Source organism: Rattus norvegicus, chromosome 8, assembly GCF_036323735.1.
Source record: "Rattus norvegicus strain BN/NHsdMcwi chromosome 8, GRCr8, whole genome shotgun sequence".
Classification (NCBI taxonomy): Eukaryota; Metazoa; Chordata; class Mammalia; order Rodentia; family Muridae; genus Rattus; species Rattus norvegicus.
This window is the reverse complement of record NC_086026.1, coordinates 71,438,373-71,456,829: the sequence shown is the minus strand read 5'-3', so window position 1 is coordinate 71,456,829 and position 18,457 is coordinate 71,438,373. Positions and strand designations below refer to the sequence as shown.

The window sequence follows — 18,457 nt, the reverse complement described above, 5'->3', positions numbered from 1 at the left end:
TGAAAATTTGAGTTCATAATTTAAATACAATCAGGCTACATGCATTTGATAAAATATCCTGAACATGCACAATGAATAAATATATTTTAAATGAACTTACCTATGAAGCATCAGTATGTCAGTCTCTGAATGATTTTCTTCTTGCCTCCATAGGTATGGTCTGAATATGCGTTGTTTGGCAGCTCGGGTCAACTATAAGACTTTGATTATCATCTGTGCGTTATTCACTTTGGTCACAGTACTTTTGTGGAATAAGTGTTCCAGCGACAAAGCAATCCAGTTTCCTCGGCACTTGAGTAGTGGATTCAGAGTGGATGGATTAGAAAAAAGATCAGCAGCATCTGAAAGTAACCACTATGCCAACCACATAGCCAAGCAGCAGTCAGAGGAGGCATTTCCTCAGGAACAACAGAAGGCACCCCCTGTTGTTGGGGGCTTCAATAGCAATGGGGGAAGCAAGGTGTTAGGGCTCAAATATGAAGAGATTGACTGTCTCATAAATGATGAACACACAATTAGAGGGAGACGAGAGGGGAATGAAGTTTTTCTTCCATTCACTTGGGTAGAGAAATACTTTGATGTTTATGGAAAAGTTGTCCAGTATGATGGCTATGATCGATTTGAATTCTCTCATAGCTATTCCAAAGTCTATGCACAGAGATCACCTTACCACCCTGACGGTGTGTTTATGTCCTTTGAAGGATACAATGTGGAAGTCCGAGACAGAGTCAAGTGTATAAGTGGAGTTGAAGGTTGGTATCTGTTTGCTCTACCTGGCTTTTTCTAGCTTGATTATGTTAAGGACTAGGAAACTGAAGATGTCAGTTACATAGCCACTGTGTAGGACAATGGGAAGGGGACTGTGATTGTTTCTCTGTCTCAGCAAGGAGGAACAGGCAAGTATAAACCTATTGAGCTGCCCAGTTGGGGTGAGAGGGAAGGGCAGCAGTAAAACCAGACTGAATAAATAGGGTTGTTCCATTAATCTGCCTCAGAGTCTCATTAGTGAGGTCAAAGTACCAAGCTCCAGAAATTGGGCTTCAAAACAACATAGGTACTAGAGGAGGGATGTGGCTCAGTGATACAGTTTGCCTAACATGTGCAAGGCCTAGAGTTCAGTCCCTACTATCACAGAAACATATATGTAGCAATAAAAACTGTATGGATACAGGGACTAGATGGACAGGGAGACCCAGGCTACTGGTAAGCTTTCTAGCACCTGAATTCTTTGTCCAAGTGTAGTTCCCCAACGTTAAATATTTTATCACTTAGTTAAAAGGTCAGTATATATATATATATATATATATATATATATATATATATATACATACATACATACATACATATATATATCTTTTTAAAAATAAGTGATTACAAAGATGTAAAATAATGTACAATCAGAGTTAAGAATTGAGCTTGATCAATAGAACAAACATACAGCATTAAAGCAGGAAAAAAAAAGCTTCAGAGTTGCAAATAACCCTAAAACATTACCCAGAAGTAGAACGGTGAAGAGTGGTCCTCAGAATGACTTCGTGTCCGGTTTTAGTGATCCGTTGTTTGTTTTTTATAGGTGTGCCATTATCTACACAATGGGGGCCTCAAGGCTATTTCTACCCAATCCAGATTGCGCAGTATGGGCTCAGTCATTACAGCAAGAATCTAACCGAGAAACCCCCTCACATAGAGGTATACGAGACAGCAGAAGACAGGGACAGAAACATCAGACCTAATGAATGGACTGTGCCCAAGGGCTGCTTCATGGCCAGTGTGGCTGATAAGTCTAGATCCACCAATGTTAAACAGTTTATTGCTCCAGGTGAGTTTCATGCTGTATGTCTCTTTCATTTAAGTTGACCTAACGAATTGAGGCACTTTAAAATTTTTAATGTTTTTTTAAAAACATAGTAACAAGCCCTTTATGTTACATAACCACAATGATATTATCAAAATCCCCCAAAACAGAACTGGGGACAAAAAGTCGGCCTTATAAAAAGGAGAATTGGGGCTGGGGATTTAGCTCAGTGGTAGAGTGCTTACCTAGGAAGCGCAAGACCCTGGGTTCGGTCCCCAGCTCTGAAAAAAAGAACCAAAAAAATAAATAAATAAATAAAAAGGAGAATTTACTACATGAAGAAGCAAACCGTAGAATGATGCTAAAATGTAGATATGGCTATTATGTGCATCCTGTGGTCTGTATGCTCCAGGATGAAGGGGGTTTTTTGTTTTTTTGTTTTTTGTTTTTTGTTTTTTTGGTTTAATCTTTGGTACTGGGATCTAGCCCAGGGCTTTGTACATACTAAGTAAACATTCTTCCACTGAGCATCCTTGGGGTGTGTGTGTGTTCGTGAGAGTGCGTGTGTGTGCGTGTGGGTGCGTGTGTGTGTGTGTGTGTGTGTGTGTGTGTGTGTGTGTGTGTGTGTTAGTGTTATGGCACAGCAGAGTTGAATTTAGATATCCTTTCCTTTGCCTTTTTTTTTTGTTGTTGTTGTTCTTTTTTTCGGAGCTGGGGATCGAACCCAGGGCCTTGCGCTTCCTAGGCAAGCGCTCTACCACTGAGCTAAATCCCCAACCCCATTTGCCTATTTTTTTTAACCAGAATTTTCTTTTTGTAAAGAAATTGTAGCATTACCAAATAGGCCTGTTCTCATTACTAAATTTTGTTCATGCACTACATTATCTGAAACTTCATATAAAACAATTTTCATTAATAAAATCATTTATAAGATCAAATTAACCTTATGCAACATTTCCCTTTTACTGAGACAGTCTCATTAATTCGTATGTAATGTATTTTCCTGACTAATCAATATCCATGAGAACTAATGAGTCCATTACTTAAAAAGACAATGAAATAATCTTAGCACCTCAGGCTTAATCTTGATGATGAAATGTTGTCAGATTCAGGATTCATTCCTCCCCTACAAACTGAAGTAGGTAAATGAAAGAGAGCAGAGGAAAGAGCTCCTTTGTGTTTTGTATTTTGTTTTTGTTCTTTATTGACGGCAGACTAGAAAGCCACATATAGATCTACTCATTCTACATTGTCCTAAGTACTGCACTTAGGAATGTTAATGCAGTGCAAAGAAGGGATGACTTTTAGTTTTTATTGCCTCTAGAACTTCTTTTCTCCCATGCCATTTTGTGATACTCTAGTGCATAGAATGTCTCAGCTTATCATAAAACACCTGCCATGGTTGGGTGAAAGGGTACAAGGAAATGCTTAAGAATAGTTGTTTTCTAACTATTGTTGTTTTGCAGCAGGAAATTATTACATGAAGCAAAAGAATGTTTGCAAATCCAAGGAGTTTCATTTTACATCAGTAGTGTTGTCTAGATACTGGCAGAAAAGTGTACCTTTCATTCAGTCTCCTAGAGTGTCTGAATGGTCTGGTTCTGTCCTGTTAACAGAAACAGATTCCACTGATGCCTTGCTGAATTCAAAGGTAGACTCACAAATCATGCAAGGAGGGATCTTCCCCTTAGCCTGTCATTCATTCAGTGGACAGTTGTTAGAGATAGATCGTTGAGGGGAGCGGGTGTCAAGCTCACAAAGAACTTTTGGCAGCCTTGTTGTTGGAAGGATATAACTACTCAGTTGCTCTCTGTTGGTATAGTCTGTTAGCTGGGAATGGCATGCACATGTTATTGTGGGAGTTACACTATAAGGATGAGGGAGAATGATTGCAGCTACATGAGAACTAAAATCAAAGAAGTAAGGTGGCATCATTGAAGCATGGCTATGAGGCTTGAAGATGTTTGGAAAATACAGTTTTGTGGAAAATAATCCAAGGCATCATTGTTGAGAAGTTGAGACTTGTCTTAAAAGCATGGATGTAAGCGAGCTAAAGCTCTGGGGAACTAGGGAGTCATCTTTCTTGTTTTTAACTCCCAAAGGAGTTTGCTTTTTCCAAGGGAACAAATCCATCTTGAGCAAAGAACTATTTTGTAAGCAAGATGTACTAGTGTGCCTATGATCCCAACACTTAGGAAGCAGAGCCAAACAGGAGTACCAGAGCAGCCTAGACTGCACAATGTGACCCTGCCTGAAAAACATTACACACTTGGTGCTGACCATTTTATGTCTGCAACCTATTCTTTATTACTAAATAATAATTTCCTTAAAATTGATACACACACACACACACACACACACACACACACACACACACACATAGATGTCTATTTATACGAATGGATAGGTGGGTGGGTGGGTGGGTGGATGGATGGATGGATGGATGGATGGATGGATGGATGGATGGTAGAGTTGTGACCTTAGCTGGCCTCAGACTCACTCTGTGGTTGAGGATGGGATAACCTTGAACTCTTAATCTTTCTGTTTCTCTCCCAATGTTGAAATTGCAAGCATGCGCCAGCATACCTGGCTCTCTTTCGACATGGACTGTTTTTAGCTTCTAGGTATTACAAATAAGGCTGCTATGAGCATGGTGGAGCACATGTCCTTGTGGTATGGTGGGGCATCTTTTGGGTATATGCCCAAGAGTGGTATAGCTGGATGTTCAGGTAGAACTATCTCTTGATTTTCTGAGGAACCACCAGATTGATTTCCAGAGTGGTTATACCAGTTTGCAGTCCCACCAACAATGGAGGAGTGCACCTCTTTCTCCACATCCTTGCCAGCATGTGCTGTCACTTAAGCTTTTGATCCTCTTTAGCCATTCTGGTTGGTATAAGGTGGAATCTCGGGGTGGTTTTGATTTGCATTTCTCTAATGACTAAGGACGTTGAACATTTCTTTAAGTGCTTCTTGGCCATTCAGTATTCTTCTATTGTGAATTCTCTGTTTAGTTCTATACCCCATTTTTAATTGGGTTATTTGGTCTTTTTGGAGGTTAGCTTCTTGAGTTCCTTATATTTTGGGTATTAGTCCTCTGTCAGATGTGGGGTTAGTGAAGATTTTTTTTTCCCAGTCTGTAGGTTGCTGATTTGTCCCATTGATGGTGGTCTTTTGCCTTACAGAAGCTTTTCAGTTTCGGGAAGTCCCATTTATCAGTTGTTGATCTTATAGCCTAGCCATTGGTGTTCTGTTCAGGAAATTTCCTCCTATGCCAATGAGTCTGAGGCTCTTTCCCACTTTCTCTTCTATTAGATTCAGTGTATCTGGTTTTATGTTGAGGTCCTTGATCCACTTGGACTTGAGCTTTGTGCAGGGTGATAAAGATGGATCTATTTTCATTCTCCTATATACAAACTGTCAGTTAGATAAGCAACATTTATTGAAAATGCTTTCTCTTTTCCAATATATGTTTTTGGCGTCTTTGTCAAAGATCCAGTGTCCATAGGTGTGTGGGTTTACTTCTGGGTCTTCAATTCTACTCCATTGATCAACCTGTCCGTTTTTATCACTATTGCTTTGTAGTACAGTTTGAGGTCAGGGATGGTGATTTCCCCCCACCCTCAGAAGTTCTTTTATGGGCTGGAGAGATGGCTCAGTAGTTAAGAGCACCGACTGCTCTTCCAGAGGTCCTGAGTTCAAATCCCAGCAACCACATGGTGGCTCACAACCATCTGTAAAGAGATCCGATGCCCTCTTCTGGTGTATCTGAAGACAGCTACAGTGTACTCGTATATAATAAATAAATAAATCTTAAAAAAAAAAAAGTTCTTTTATTGTTGAGAATTGTTTTGGCTATCCTGGATTTTTTGTTTTTCCAAATGAAGTTGAGAATTGCTTTTTCCGTGTCTGTGAAGAATTGTGTTGGAATTTTAATGGGAATTGTATTGAATCCGTAGATTGCTTTTGGTAAGATGGCCATTTTCACTATGTTTATTCTGCCAATCCATGAGTATCTTTCCATCTTTCAAGGTCTTCTTCAAATTCTTTTTTCAGGGATTTGAAGTTCATGTTATACAGATCTTTCACTTACTTGGTCAGAGTTACATCAAGATATTTTATACTCTTTGTGTCTATTGTGAAGAGTGTTGTTTCCCCAATTTCTTACTCAGTCTGTTTATCATTTGTGTCAAGGAAGGCTACTGATTTGTTTTGAATTAATTTTACATCCATCCACTTTGCTGAAGTTGTTTATCATCTGTAGGAGTTCTCTGGTAGAATTTTGGGAGTCAGTTATGTATTCCATCATATCATCTGCAAATCGTGATACTTTGACTTCTTCCTTTCCAATTTCTATCCCCTCGATCCTCTTTTGTTGTCTAAATGCTCTAGCTAGAACTTCCAGTACTATATTGAATAGATAGGGAGAGAATGAGCAACCTTGTCTTGTCCCAGATTTTAGTGGGATTGCTTCTAGATTCTCCATTTAATTTGATGTTGACTGTGGGTTTGCTATATAATGCTTTTATTATGTTTAGGTATGTGCCATGAATTTTTACTCTTTACAAGACTTTTAACATGAAGGGGAAGGGTATTGTATTTTGTCAAAGGCTTTTTCAGCATCTAATGAGATGATCATGTGGCTTTTTTTCTTAAAGTTTGTTTATATAGTGTATTACATTGATGGATTTCCGTATACTGAACCATACCTGCATCTTTGGGATGAAGCCTACTTAATCGTGGTGAATAATGATTTTGGATTTTGTTGTGTTCTCGTATTCAGTTTGCAGGAATTTTATTGAGTAGTTTTGCATCGATATTCATAAGCAAGATTAGTTCTCTTTGTTGGGACTTTGTATGGTTTAGGTACAAGAGCAACTATGGCTTCATAGAATGAATTAAGTAGTGTTCCTTCTGTTTCCATTTTATGGAATAGTTTAAGGAGTATTGGTATTAGCTCTTCTTTGAAGGTCTGGTAGAATTCTGCACTAAAACCATCTGACCCTGGACCTTTTTTGGTTGGGAAGTTTTGTGACTATTTCTATTTCCTTAGAGGTTATGGGACTACTTGATAGTTTACCTGATCTTGATTTAACTTTGGTACGTAGTATATGTCTAGAAAATCATCTAAATTTTAAAATTGAATGATTTAGAACCTCATGCTTGTAATTAGCTTTCCCAAAGCATTCTTTTCCTTCTATTTTCATGACCTCTCCTCCTCTCTCTCCTGTTTAGCTGTTTTCTCTCAGGGTTCCCACCATTTTTTCTACTTCATCCAGGGTTGAGTAAGGCTGTTTCTCATCTGATGTAGCAAACATGTTGACAATGATTAAATAAATGATAGTAGCTTTATGTAAGGATACAGACTTAAAGACTGTTCTGTTTTCCTAGCTTTACTGAGTGTAATTTACAAATGAATTTGTATATAATTAGGGCATACAATATGATGTTTTGAAGGATATACATGGTGGAAATTGGTTACCAAGATCAAGATAGGTAGTTTATACAGAGCTGGAATTCAACACCCATGCCAGGTGGCTCACAGCCACCTATAACTGCACTTCTAGGAGATCTGGATCTGATGGCCACTAGCCTCCCTTGGCACCTGCACTCACATACACAAGCCCAGATACAAAGACATAGTTAAAAATAATAAACTTTGTTTAATTATATGAAAACAAAAGATGATTTACAAATCTATTACCTCATAAGTTGGTGTGTGTGTTGTTAAGAGTGTGGAAAATGTCAGCGTACTTTAAGTGTAGGATGCAGTATTAGCCGTAGTTTGCCATGGTATACGTCAGGCGTCTGAAAACTTGTATTCGCTGGCCTCCATCTCCCTATTTCCTCCATTTTCTAGTTTCTGAATACACCAGTCTATTTCTATTAGTCCAGCTTTCTTACTAATTACTTATAATATTTAATATAGTATATATTATATATATACTATATACATAGTATATATATAGAGTATAGTAGCAATCTGCAACCATATACAGTGTCTGCCTTTCTGTGACCAGTTTCATAAGCATTAGCTCTCAGATGGCAGGGTTTCTTTCTCCTTACAACTGAAAATTACAAACACACATTATCCATTCACCTATTGCCACACACATGTTGTTTCCATGTCTTGGCTATTTCTACTAATCTTTCAATGAACATGGGCTATCTGTCACCAACATACCTCTTTGAAATGGTAATTTTGTCTCTTTTGATGAGTGTAGACCCAGAAGTGGGATTCCTGGTTCACCGAGTTCTGGCTTTAGTTTGGAGGGATCCATTATACAATGCTGTAATGGCTATACCAATTTACATTATGCACAAAGATCCTTTTCCACGCATCTGCTGCAGACCTCGGTTAGTGTTCATGCTTCCCTTGATAGTCCTAATGTATGGTGGCTGTTGTTTTCCTATGGTTTTGTTTGTACTTCATTTGGGATAAGGGATGGACACCTTTGCATATATCCTGACTTTGGATATATTAATTAATCCCAAATTAATTAAATAATTCTTCACCTTATTGCTTTTGTTTTCTGTTGAGTTCCTTATATATCATGGATGTTAACCCCTTCTCAAATCTATAATATACAGATATTTCCTCCTGTTTTTTTTATTTTTCTTCTTTTCATTTAGTTGATTGCTTTATAGTTTGATACAGTTTTAGTCTTCTGTTTGGTTTTGGTGATGGTGCTTTTAGTGTCAAAATAGAGAATAATTGGCAGTGTGTTTGCCCTCCTTTGTTAATGTACACGTATGTTTGGTACGTCTAGACCAAACAGAAAGTTTTAGTAGCTCCTGAAAAATAACTGCACAGAAAATAGGGTCCATGGGCTTATGGGATTCCAAATAGCAGGGAAGTCAAAACTTCTGTTAGTAGATTGGAAAGGAGACCCCAGACAGCAGGTGTTCTAAGGAGAGCACCGTCTGCTGTATTTTCTGTTTACCACACCAACCCATATTCTACCACTCAGACGCCACTGTAGTCTGGCAGATTATATGACTTCACAAGTATGGCTAAAAGGAGGACGTTGAAAGACTATTTCCTATCATTGCGGGGAAGACTCCAGTTGTTGACTGGTTGAGGACTATGACTTCTTATCGATCCTTTGTGTCTCAAAGCCCTTTTGTTAGTGTTATGGATTTATAAAATTTAATAATCAGACCTTTTGAAAAGTTCATTCATTACTGAATCCTTTGGACTCATGTGGTATATTAAGATATAATAAGAGGATTGACTAGACTATGTCACTTAATTCAATTTTTATAAATAAAATGAAAAATTAGAACAGAATTCTGGGGGGAAATGGATTTCAGCTTCCCTTCATCTGAACTTTAAAGATGGGGCATTGTCCCCAGTCTGCCAGAATAGATGTAATACTTAGTGATAGCAGATGAATGAGGTATCACTAAAAAACTAGAGAGAGAGAGAGAGAGAGAGAGAGAGAGAGAGAGAGAGAGACATCAGAGTCTACTGTGCCGAGTGTAACTCAATCCTGTGAGATGCGTGTGTCAGTTCAGAATCCTGCAGTGTCTCAGGTAGTTGAACTCAAGCTCCAGATTTCACTTTACTGCAAAGGAGGAGAGTACTAGTTAGAGCACACCTGCTGACATCTTGACAGATAAAACTAAGTTCTTACTATTGTGGTCAATTTTTAAAATATCACCCAGGCATTATTTGATTTGTAAGTCAGCTAAGATGTTCTCATTCTTAATACAATTTCCATAATAATTTTCATTATCAGATGAAGTCATTAAGAGCTTTGGGCCATGTTTATTCTGGTGTATACTGTGGAATCCAGCATGTGCTTTGACTCCACATGCTGATGCCGTCCAGGCTGATCTGGTCTTTGCTCCTGAATATCCTCTCAAGGACTGGTAGCAGCAGAGACCTGCTTTCATGGCTAGGTCTGAGGGAAGGAACCTCTGCTGAGTATTCTTCTGAGCATATATTTTCTGCATCATTTGTTTTCCTTCTTGGTACTTGGGCCCAGAAACCTGGACTATAGGCGCCGCTGTAGCTGTTTAACCTCACAGAACCTGCAGGTCTTTAAAACAGAAATAATCCTTATTTACCAGTCTTAGGACCAACTGACAGTTTGTATGTGGGTGTGTTTGGGAAATAGATATTCCTATTTCCCTTTGATGTTTTAAAGTTTGTGCTGCAAGTATCATTTATTTCTGCAATGTTTGTGTGCTTCTGGGCGCTATCCTTGCTGATATCTGGTTTTACTATGCACAGTGTCTTGGTGGCTATTAGGTGAGCATCATTCAAATGGTCATCCTGCTAAGAGCCAACCATCACTGTACTCTGGCTATACAAGAGAAATTCCGTACTTCATAGTTTGATAGATAAAACAGAGTTTACCATTTTATTAGCATGTGGTAATCAGTAGGTGGCAAGAGTCACCATCATTTGTCACTGTTCTAAGCCACCGTCTTTTTTTTTTTTTTTTTTTTTTTTTTTTTTTGTTCTTTTTTTTCGGAGCTGGGGACCGAACCCAGGGCCTTGTGCTTCCTAGGTAAGCGCTCTACCACTGAGCTAAATCCCCAGCCCCACCACCGTCTTTTTTAAACTCAAAATTATACTGCAAAGATAATGTTGTCTCTGCTAACTCTTGAAACTGGGACTTGGAAAGGTCTGTTTTGCCTTTTCAGAGCCTCTGTTTTTTACCCCTTTCCTTCTTTTATCTTCTACATAAGCCCATTGTTTAATGTCCAGTAATTTTGTTCACAGTTCCAGAGAATATAAAGAATAAACATCATTTTCTTTTTTAAAATATTTTTTATTTACTTTTACATTCCAGATTTTATTCCCCTCCTGGTTCACCCTCCAACCGTTCCACATCCCATGCCACCTCACCTCCCCCACTCTACCCCATCTCCACGAGGATGTCCCCACCCCACCCACCCTACGACCTCTAAATTCCCTGGGGCCTCCAGTCTCTTGAGAATTAGGTACATCTTCTCTGATTGAGTCCAGACCTGGGAGTCCTCTGCTGTATATGTGTTGGGGGCCTCATATCAGCTGGTATATGCTGTCTGGTTGGTGATCCAGTGTCTGAAGGATCTCAGGGGTCCAGGATAATTGAGACTGCTGGTCCTCCTATATGGCCATTTTCAACATCAAATTAAGACCCAGACTGGACATTCTGGATTCTGCCTTTGTATTTGGCAGGTTTCTTACCTGTGTCTCAGTTACACATCTGTGCAGTGGAGTAAGACAAAGCATGCTCACAGCTAAGCAGGCACCAAGTAAGGTCGGAAACGTGGGACACAGAATATAAGGAGCAAATACAAACTGCATTAGAAGTGAAATTTTATACATAGCCATTTTATCTAAAACTTTAGCTCTCTTGTAATAATATGCATTGAATCAGCTTTTGGCTATTTTTTCTCTCTTTTATGGAATAAGTGTATTAGAATAATCAGTGAGTCTTCATCAGTTGGCATCAGGTCTAGAAAGGACAACTTTATCAGCAATTCTTAGTTATTTGCTCAGAATCCTTTCCAAAGGTAAGGAGAAGCCATCATTAAATTTGTGGAGTTAATTTTGTGTGGTCAGTAGTTGTCCAGAATAAACTATAACTAAAGTATAAAGATACTTTTATTCTAACCAGAACTTGGTCTGTCCCCACAGAAGCCGGTGAGGGTGTGTCTTTGCAGCTGGGAAATACAAAGGACTTCATTATCTCATTCGACCTCAAGTTCTTAACAAACGGAAGTGTGTCTGTGGTTCTGGAGACCACAGACAAGAATCAGCTCTTCACTGTGCACTATGTCTCAAATACCCAGCTAATTGCTTTTAAAGACAGGGACATATACTACGGCATTGGGCCCAGGACTTCATGGAGTACAGTTACCAGGGACCTGGTCACTGACCTCAGGAAAGGAGTGGGCCTTTCTAACACAAAAGCTGTCAAGCCAACCAAAATCATGCCCAAAAAAGTGGTTAGGTTGATTGCAAAGGGGAAGGGGTTCCTGGACAACATTACCATCTCAACCACAGCCCACATGGCTGCATTCTTTGCTGCTAGTGACTGGCTAGTGAGGAACCAGGATGAGAAAGGTGGCTGGCCAATTATGGTGACCCGGAAGTTAGGGGAAGGGTTTAAATCTTTAGAGCCAGGATGGTACTCTGCCATGGCACAAGGGCAAGCCATCTCTACCTTAGTCAGGGCCTACCTTCTAACAAAAGACTATGTATTCCTCAATTCAGCTTTAAGGGCAACAGCCCCATACAAGTTTCTGTCAGAGCAGCATGGAGTTAAAGCCGTGTTCATGAATAAACATGACTGGTATGAAGAATATCCAACTACACCTAGCTCTTTTGTTTTAAATGGCTTTATGTATTCTCTGATTGGGCTGTATGACCTAAAAGAAACAGCAGGAGAGAAGCTTGGGAAAGAAGCAAGGTCCTTGTATGAGCGCGGCATGGAATCTCTTAAAGCCATGCTGCCCTTGTATGATACTGGCTCCGGAACCATCTATGACCTCCGCCACTTCATGCTTGGCATTGCTCCCAACCTGGCCCGCTGGGACTATCACACCACCCACATCAACCAGCTGCAGCTGCTCAGCACCATCGACGAGTCCCCAATCTTCAAAGAATTTGTCAAGAGGTGGAAAAGCTACCTTAAAGGCAGTAGGGCAAAGCACAACTAGAGCTCAAAACCAAAAGTGCGTTCCAGCCTCTTCTGAGCTCCAGGGCTGAGCTGTGTCAGCGGCAGAGTTCAGCAGCACGTTGCACATTTTTAAATGCGGTGTGTTCTGGGTTTGTGAGTCACAGCACTGTGAGAAGAGACCCTTAAAGTTAGTCTTCTGAAACAGTTGCATTCCATGGGTCAGGTGCTTAGAAAGGTAGGCAAGGAGAGTGCTTGGTCAGTGCACTGAGCACAGATGTGACCTCCGCCCTGCTCCTCATGTAGGCCTCCATGCAGTCTCTCAGTCTTGGGAAGATGCTGGGAAGTCACTGCTGCCTAGCACTTACCTAAACCTTAGCATGGAGTGCTTTTAAAATGTGATTATTTATATTTGTACTGAAAGCAGGCTTAGAAATCAGTGTGCTGTGCTGCAGGAAACACATGCATATAGCCTGGATCGTGGACTCTTTTTTAAAAGTGTTTCTTTCCTGTAGATTCATTTCTTGAGAGGGAGTGAGCATTTGTTCAATTATATATGGAAAATATTTTGAATTATGGTTTTCTTGAACTATGTATATCTAAACACAGCCCGTGTTCAGGTTTCACGGTCATATACATAAGCACAACTAAAATGAAACTTGTTGACTGCACAAGAAATTACAGACATGCTATGTTTTATGAAACTTGGTCTACAATCAGTAAAAGTTTGATAATCGTCTTCCCACCTCTGCTCCAGTGCAGTTTGTCTTCGTCACTGTCTAGAAGGTTGCACTTCATTCATTTCATACTGTCCTTTAGTAGTTCTGTCTGTTGAGAGGACATTACTCAGAATATTATAAGCCTAAATTTGTGACAGACTTAACAGTTTGAAACTAACCATTGGTACTTCCTCCATAAAAGAAAAGTACTGGGTTAAGTGTCATGTTCAGGAGTCACAGTAAAGTTTTCCATGCCTGGGTTGTCCCCATTGCTTTTCACGTCATGGCTTCTGTCCTCACTATTTCTCTGAAGCTTAATTTTAAATGATTCCAGCATTGAAACAGAAGAGATGCTACTTACTATGTCTGCTGTCTGTGTGCCATCAGATCTGTCAGAGTCCTCATGCTATGGACAGTGTCTGTGGTAAGGCTTCAGGCATTAGATAAAAGCAACAGGGATTGGTTTTGCTCTGGTATTTGTTTAAGGGTGTGATAATATGGAGACAATTGGGTAACATGAGCCTCACACTTTCTAGGGACAAACAGTGGAGCTTATCCATGCTGTTGGTCAGATGCACGTTTAAGATGGGGTGGATGATCCACCCACACACATTGTACTTCTACTGAATTCAGCTAAAAAGTGCTGTTGAAAACTGGAGTGCATAAACGCGCACGCACATGTATACATAATGATACATATGTAAACTACATTAACATCAAAGGCTGGAAAGAAGGTCTGTACTGAAGACAATATTAAACTGTTGAGAAGTAAACTTAGACTCCCGGTTTATATGACCACACCTTAATTTTACCTACAACGTAACTAGCGTGGTCATTAGGTTCCCCAGTTTTTACCTCTGGTTCTCACACACTAGGTGTTTCAGCAACATCTGAACATGCACATTTTGTCTCAGCAATAAAAACGAAGACTCCCTTTTTCAGTACCTATGTTCAAAACAAGCTTGCCCACCTGGGAACACTGTTCACTACAGATTTGTCACTGGAGTGCTCCCAACTCTGCTTTCTGTTTGCATACTGGTCTTCAGATGAGAGGAGTCAGTGAATCCTGGAACTGATTTTTGTGACAAACACCAGTGCCTTACCAATGTGGTTGTCCTTTTTGTTTCTGTTTCTGTTTCTGAGGTAGAGATGGCAGTTCACTGCTGTTGCATTTCCACTGCCTTCCACATTGCAACAGCCACTTGACTTGTTTGTGATCCCAGAATTCCCTAAGAGGTCACACAGAGCCTGTGATAGCACTGTCAGTGCTTGGCTTGTCAGACATGAGGATGCCTCTGTTGTCACTTGGCGGTTAACAGAATGAGACTCTGGCTGCAGGAAGTCTGCCTGTGAGGTGGGGATCCACTGCATGTTGACAGGTGGGAGAACCGGGCATGTGTGAAGGAACACTGCCTGGGACCCATGCAATTTTGCTTCCAGAAAACTTCAAAGTTTCCTAGGTTTTTAAATCATGTGTTTACTTATCCTGAGTATGGAGAGAATGGGGAGGGTATTTTAAATTTTTATTGTGACTCTTTAACTTTTTTCTTTAAAGGTAATGGTTTGGTTCACTTATCTGAGTTAGCTTCCATGTTGAATCTTTTGCCATTTCAGTAGTAAAACAGCCAAAAGTTTCTAGCAAAGGGCAGATTTGACCCTTTAGGAGTTACTGTATATAACAGCTTCATTCAAGAACCACACAGCATCTGTGAGCAAGTGCAGAAGTGACACCGCACCCTCCAGATGCAGGCCTCTGTCTTTGTTAGTGTACAGACTCTTACCAAAAGCTGCTGCTTTGTTCTTGTGATTGTTTCCTTGCTTCTCCATTGTACATGTGGGGTATATGCCATGTGTCAAATATGCAATAATGTGTTTACCGGATGCCCTTCTGCAGGGTGGTCCTCTGTAAAGCTGTACAGCCTTTGCAGTTCAAGCACAATGTGCACATGTTAGTTTTATATACAGCAAAACTTGATTTTTTCAAATGGAAAGGTATTTTTTGTTTCTATACAAAGTTAAATGGGTTGTTTGTGCTTAATGTAAAGCTGCTTTATAAAATTGTAAAATAAAGTTTTTATCTCAAAAAGAAATGTACTTGGGTATGTCTCTCCTTTTTCTGCTTAGTTTGTGATTATGTGAACCCAGCAAGCATTTGACCAATATTTCTTGTTGAAACTGAAGACAGGGAACCAAAGTATCTCACAGGAACCTTAGTTTGTAGAAGAACTAGAGTACACGGGACAGGTTCGTAAAATAAAGTGCTGCACTGTAGGAACTGAAACCCATGTTGGGGCTCTAGGATGAGGACAAGTGGAAGTAGGGAAAGGGCAACTCAAGCCAACACTCAGGTACCCCAGCTGGGTGTGAGCATGTTCTGCCTGGTTACCATCTGAGAGTTCCATGCTGTCGGTTGTCTTTCTGTTCTAGCCTCTTTAGAATGACTAGCACTGCCTCATAGTCTCTATGGCTTCATTTTACTAAATTCCCCACACAAATCTATGCTGGACTCCAGTTGATCAGTCAGCTGTTAGCTTTCAGTGGCCATGCAGGTCTCAGCATGAGGCTGTACCTCTTTCTTAGAAGCTATTCCTTGCCTTCCACCCTAGTTGAGGAACAGCTGTGTGGTCACAAGCAGTCTTGGACCAGAGTGAGTCACAGACTACTCTTGCTTTGATTTTGCAATGTGTGACAAAATTAAGAGTTGACAATGAATCTCATACTCATTTTTTCATTGCCCTTGAGGTACAGGTCCTCCAAACCACAGAGGTCTTTGATACCTGCAGAGCACTTCTTTCCTGCCTGGGTGCTGGACAGTCGTGCCAGTAGCCAAGCCACTCAGTCTCTCCAGCAAGAATCCAAAATTGAGTTAGAACTTGTAGGCTGAAGTAAAAAGAAAAGCAAAGGTGAAAAACCAATCTTGGCAAGGCTCCAAGCCCTGGATGCAGTGCATTCAGAGAGCAGTGGGATTCCACTCCGGTTCTCTGTGTGTATTTACATCATCCCCTGTGTGCTGACGTTGGCTAGATTCGGTTTCTGTGGCTTATAACAGTGGAGGCCTCATGAATAGTAGTAGTGTCTCCACTGTTGAGGAAGTGGTCCGCAGAGGTACATTTTTTCATCCACTAGGACTACTGTAACTAAACACCACAGGCCAGGGTAGCTTAAGCAGCAGAAATTCACATTCTCAATTCCAGAAATGAGAACTCTCTAAAATCAAGTTGTAGGTAGGGTCAGTTTCTTTTGAAGTTGCCTTTCCTTCTTTCTGTCTTCTTCCCGTATCTTCACGTGGCTGTCTACCTATGTTGTCTGAGTCCTAATCTCATAAGGAGTCTAGTCCCACTGGATTAAGGACTATTCCTATGACCCTGTTTTTTATAAGTATCTCCACATACCATATTTTGATATATTGAGGCTTAAGACTTTAACATGCCAATTTAGGGGCAAGGTATCACAGTTCAACCCATAATAACCACACAGAACACAGAATGATCATTTGATAATCACTGAAAGTCCCAACTCAGGTGCTTAGAAAACACAAATGGGCAGATTTTCTATTTTTTTTTTTAAACATCTAGACCAAAGTTTCCCCTCCCTCCTTCCAGTCCTTCCCTCCAATCCCCCCACACACACTCCTCCTTTCCTCGGAAAGAGGTGGGTCTCCTATCAATACCAACCAGCAAGAGTATATCAAGTTGCAGCAAGAGGAGGCACCTCCTTTCCTTAATTAGAGCTAGATGAAGCAACAGAGGAGGAAGGGGTGCCAAAGGCAGGTAATAGAGTCAAAGTCACAGCTCCCTCTGTTAAGAAGACCAAATTACATCACTGAAACATATGCAGATGACCTAGGTCAGTCTCATGCAGGCTCCCTGGTTGGCAGTTCAGGCTATGTGAGCCCCTATATGTCCAGATTAGTTGATTCTGTGGGTTTTATTGTGGTTTCCTTGACCCCTCTGGCTCCTACAATCCTTCCTCCTCTAAATGCAGGATTCCCCAAGCTCTGCTTGAATCTCTACTTTTTCCATCAGTTACTGGATGAAGCCTCTCTGATGACAATTGGGCTGGGGAATATCATTAGCTATCATTTCATTGACTTTTTTTTTTTCTTTTACCAGTCATGTTTGGCTTTATCCTACATCTGTAGGCTATCTAGCCTCAGGTTCCTGGCCCTCCAGGCAGCATCAGGTTATGCTCCCTCTCTTGGCATGGGTCTCAAGCTGGACTAGCCATTGGTTGGCTTCTCTTAAAATTTCTACACCACCTTTATCCCAGCACATCTTCTAGGCAGGACAAATTATAAATCTAAGGTTTTGTGGCTATGTTGGTGTCCCAGTCCCTCCACTAGAAGTCTTGCCTAGTTATAGGAAATGTCCAGTTCAGGCTTCCTACCCCCCCCCCCATTGCTAGGAGTCTTAGGGTCACCCTCACAGATGTCTATGAGTTTCCATTGAACTAGGTTTTAGTTCATCCCAGAGATGGCCCCAACCCTGATTCCAGTTGTCTCTCACAGTGCTCCCTACTTCCATCCTCCCTATACCTGATCCCTCCTGTTCCCATCCCCAGCCACTTTAGAAATCAATATGTCAGTTTCTCAGAAAATTAGGAATTGACCCCCCCTTAAAACCCAGCTATACCACTCCTGGCAAAGGATGCATCACCATACCACACGGACGCTTGCTCAACTGTGTTCATAGCAGCTTTATTTGTAATAGCCAGAAACTGGAAACAACCTAGATGACCCTGGACCAAAGAGTGGATGAAGAAAATGTGGTATGTCTACACAATGAATCATTACTCAGCTTAAAAAAGAAAAAGAAAAAAATGACATCATGAGATTTGCAGGCAAATTGATGAACTAGGAAAGATCATCTTGAGTGAGGTAACACAGACCCAGAAGGACAAACATGGTATGTACTCACTCATAAGTGGATACTAACCATAAAGGATAGCCATCCTATAATCCACAGACCCCAGAGAAGTTAAGTAATGGGGGTGGGGGCATGAATCTCACTGTGAAGAAGAAATAGAATGGACTCTCTCTAGTACTGTCCAGAAGAAATCACATTGGTTTTTGTTTTTGTTTTTGTTTTTTTTTTTTGTTTTTTGGCTATTTTTTTTGGAAGAGCAGTCAGTGCTCTTTTTTTTTTAAATTTATTTATTTAATGTATGTGAGTACACTGTAGCTGTCTTCAGACACACCAGAAGAGGGCGTCAGATCCCATTACAGATGGTTGTGAGCCACCATGTGGTTGCTGGGATTTGAACTCAGGACCTCTGGAAGAGCAGTCAGTGCTCTTAACCACTGAGCCATCTCTCCAGCCCCGGTT

The 18,457-nt window shown here is 40.6% G+C and overlaps 1 protein-coding gene across 3 annotated transcripts in view; it reads left to right on the top strand.

Moving 5' to 3' along the window:
• The window catches only part of Glce (glucuronic acid epimerase), a 66,033-nt gene extending 50,810 nt beyond the window's left edge, over positions 1-15,223 (top strand). For all 3 annotated transcript variants that reach the window (XM_063265760.1, XM_039082437.2, NM_001427627.1), the window contains 3 exons: positions 154-752; positions 1,574-1,819; positions 11,433-15,223. In XM_063265760.1, coding sequence (XP_063121830.1) covers positions 167-752; positions 1,574-1,819; positions 11,433-12,457 — 1,857 coding nt within the window. In that variant the 5' untranslated portion in view covers positions 154-166 and the 3' untranslated portion in view covers positions 12,458-15,223. The remainder of the gene's footprint in view (positions 1-153; positions 753-1,573; positions 1,820-11,432) is intronic.
• The last annotated feature ends 3,234 nt before the right edge of the window (positions 15,224-18,457 follow it).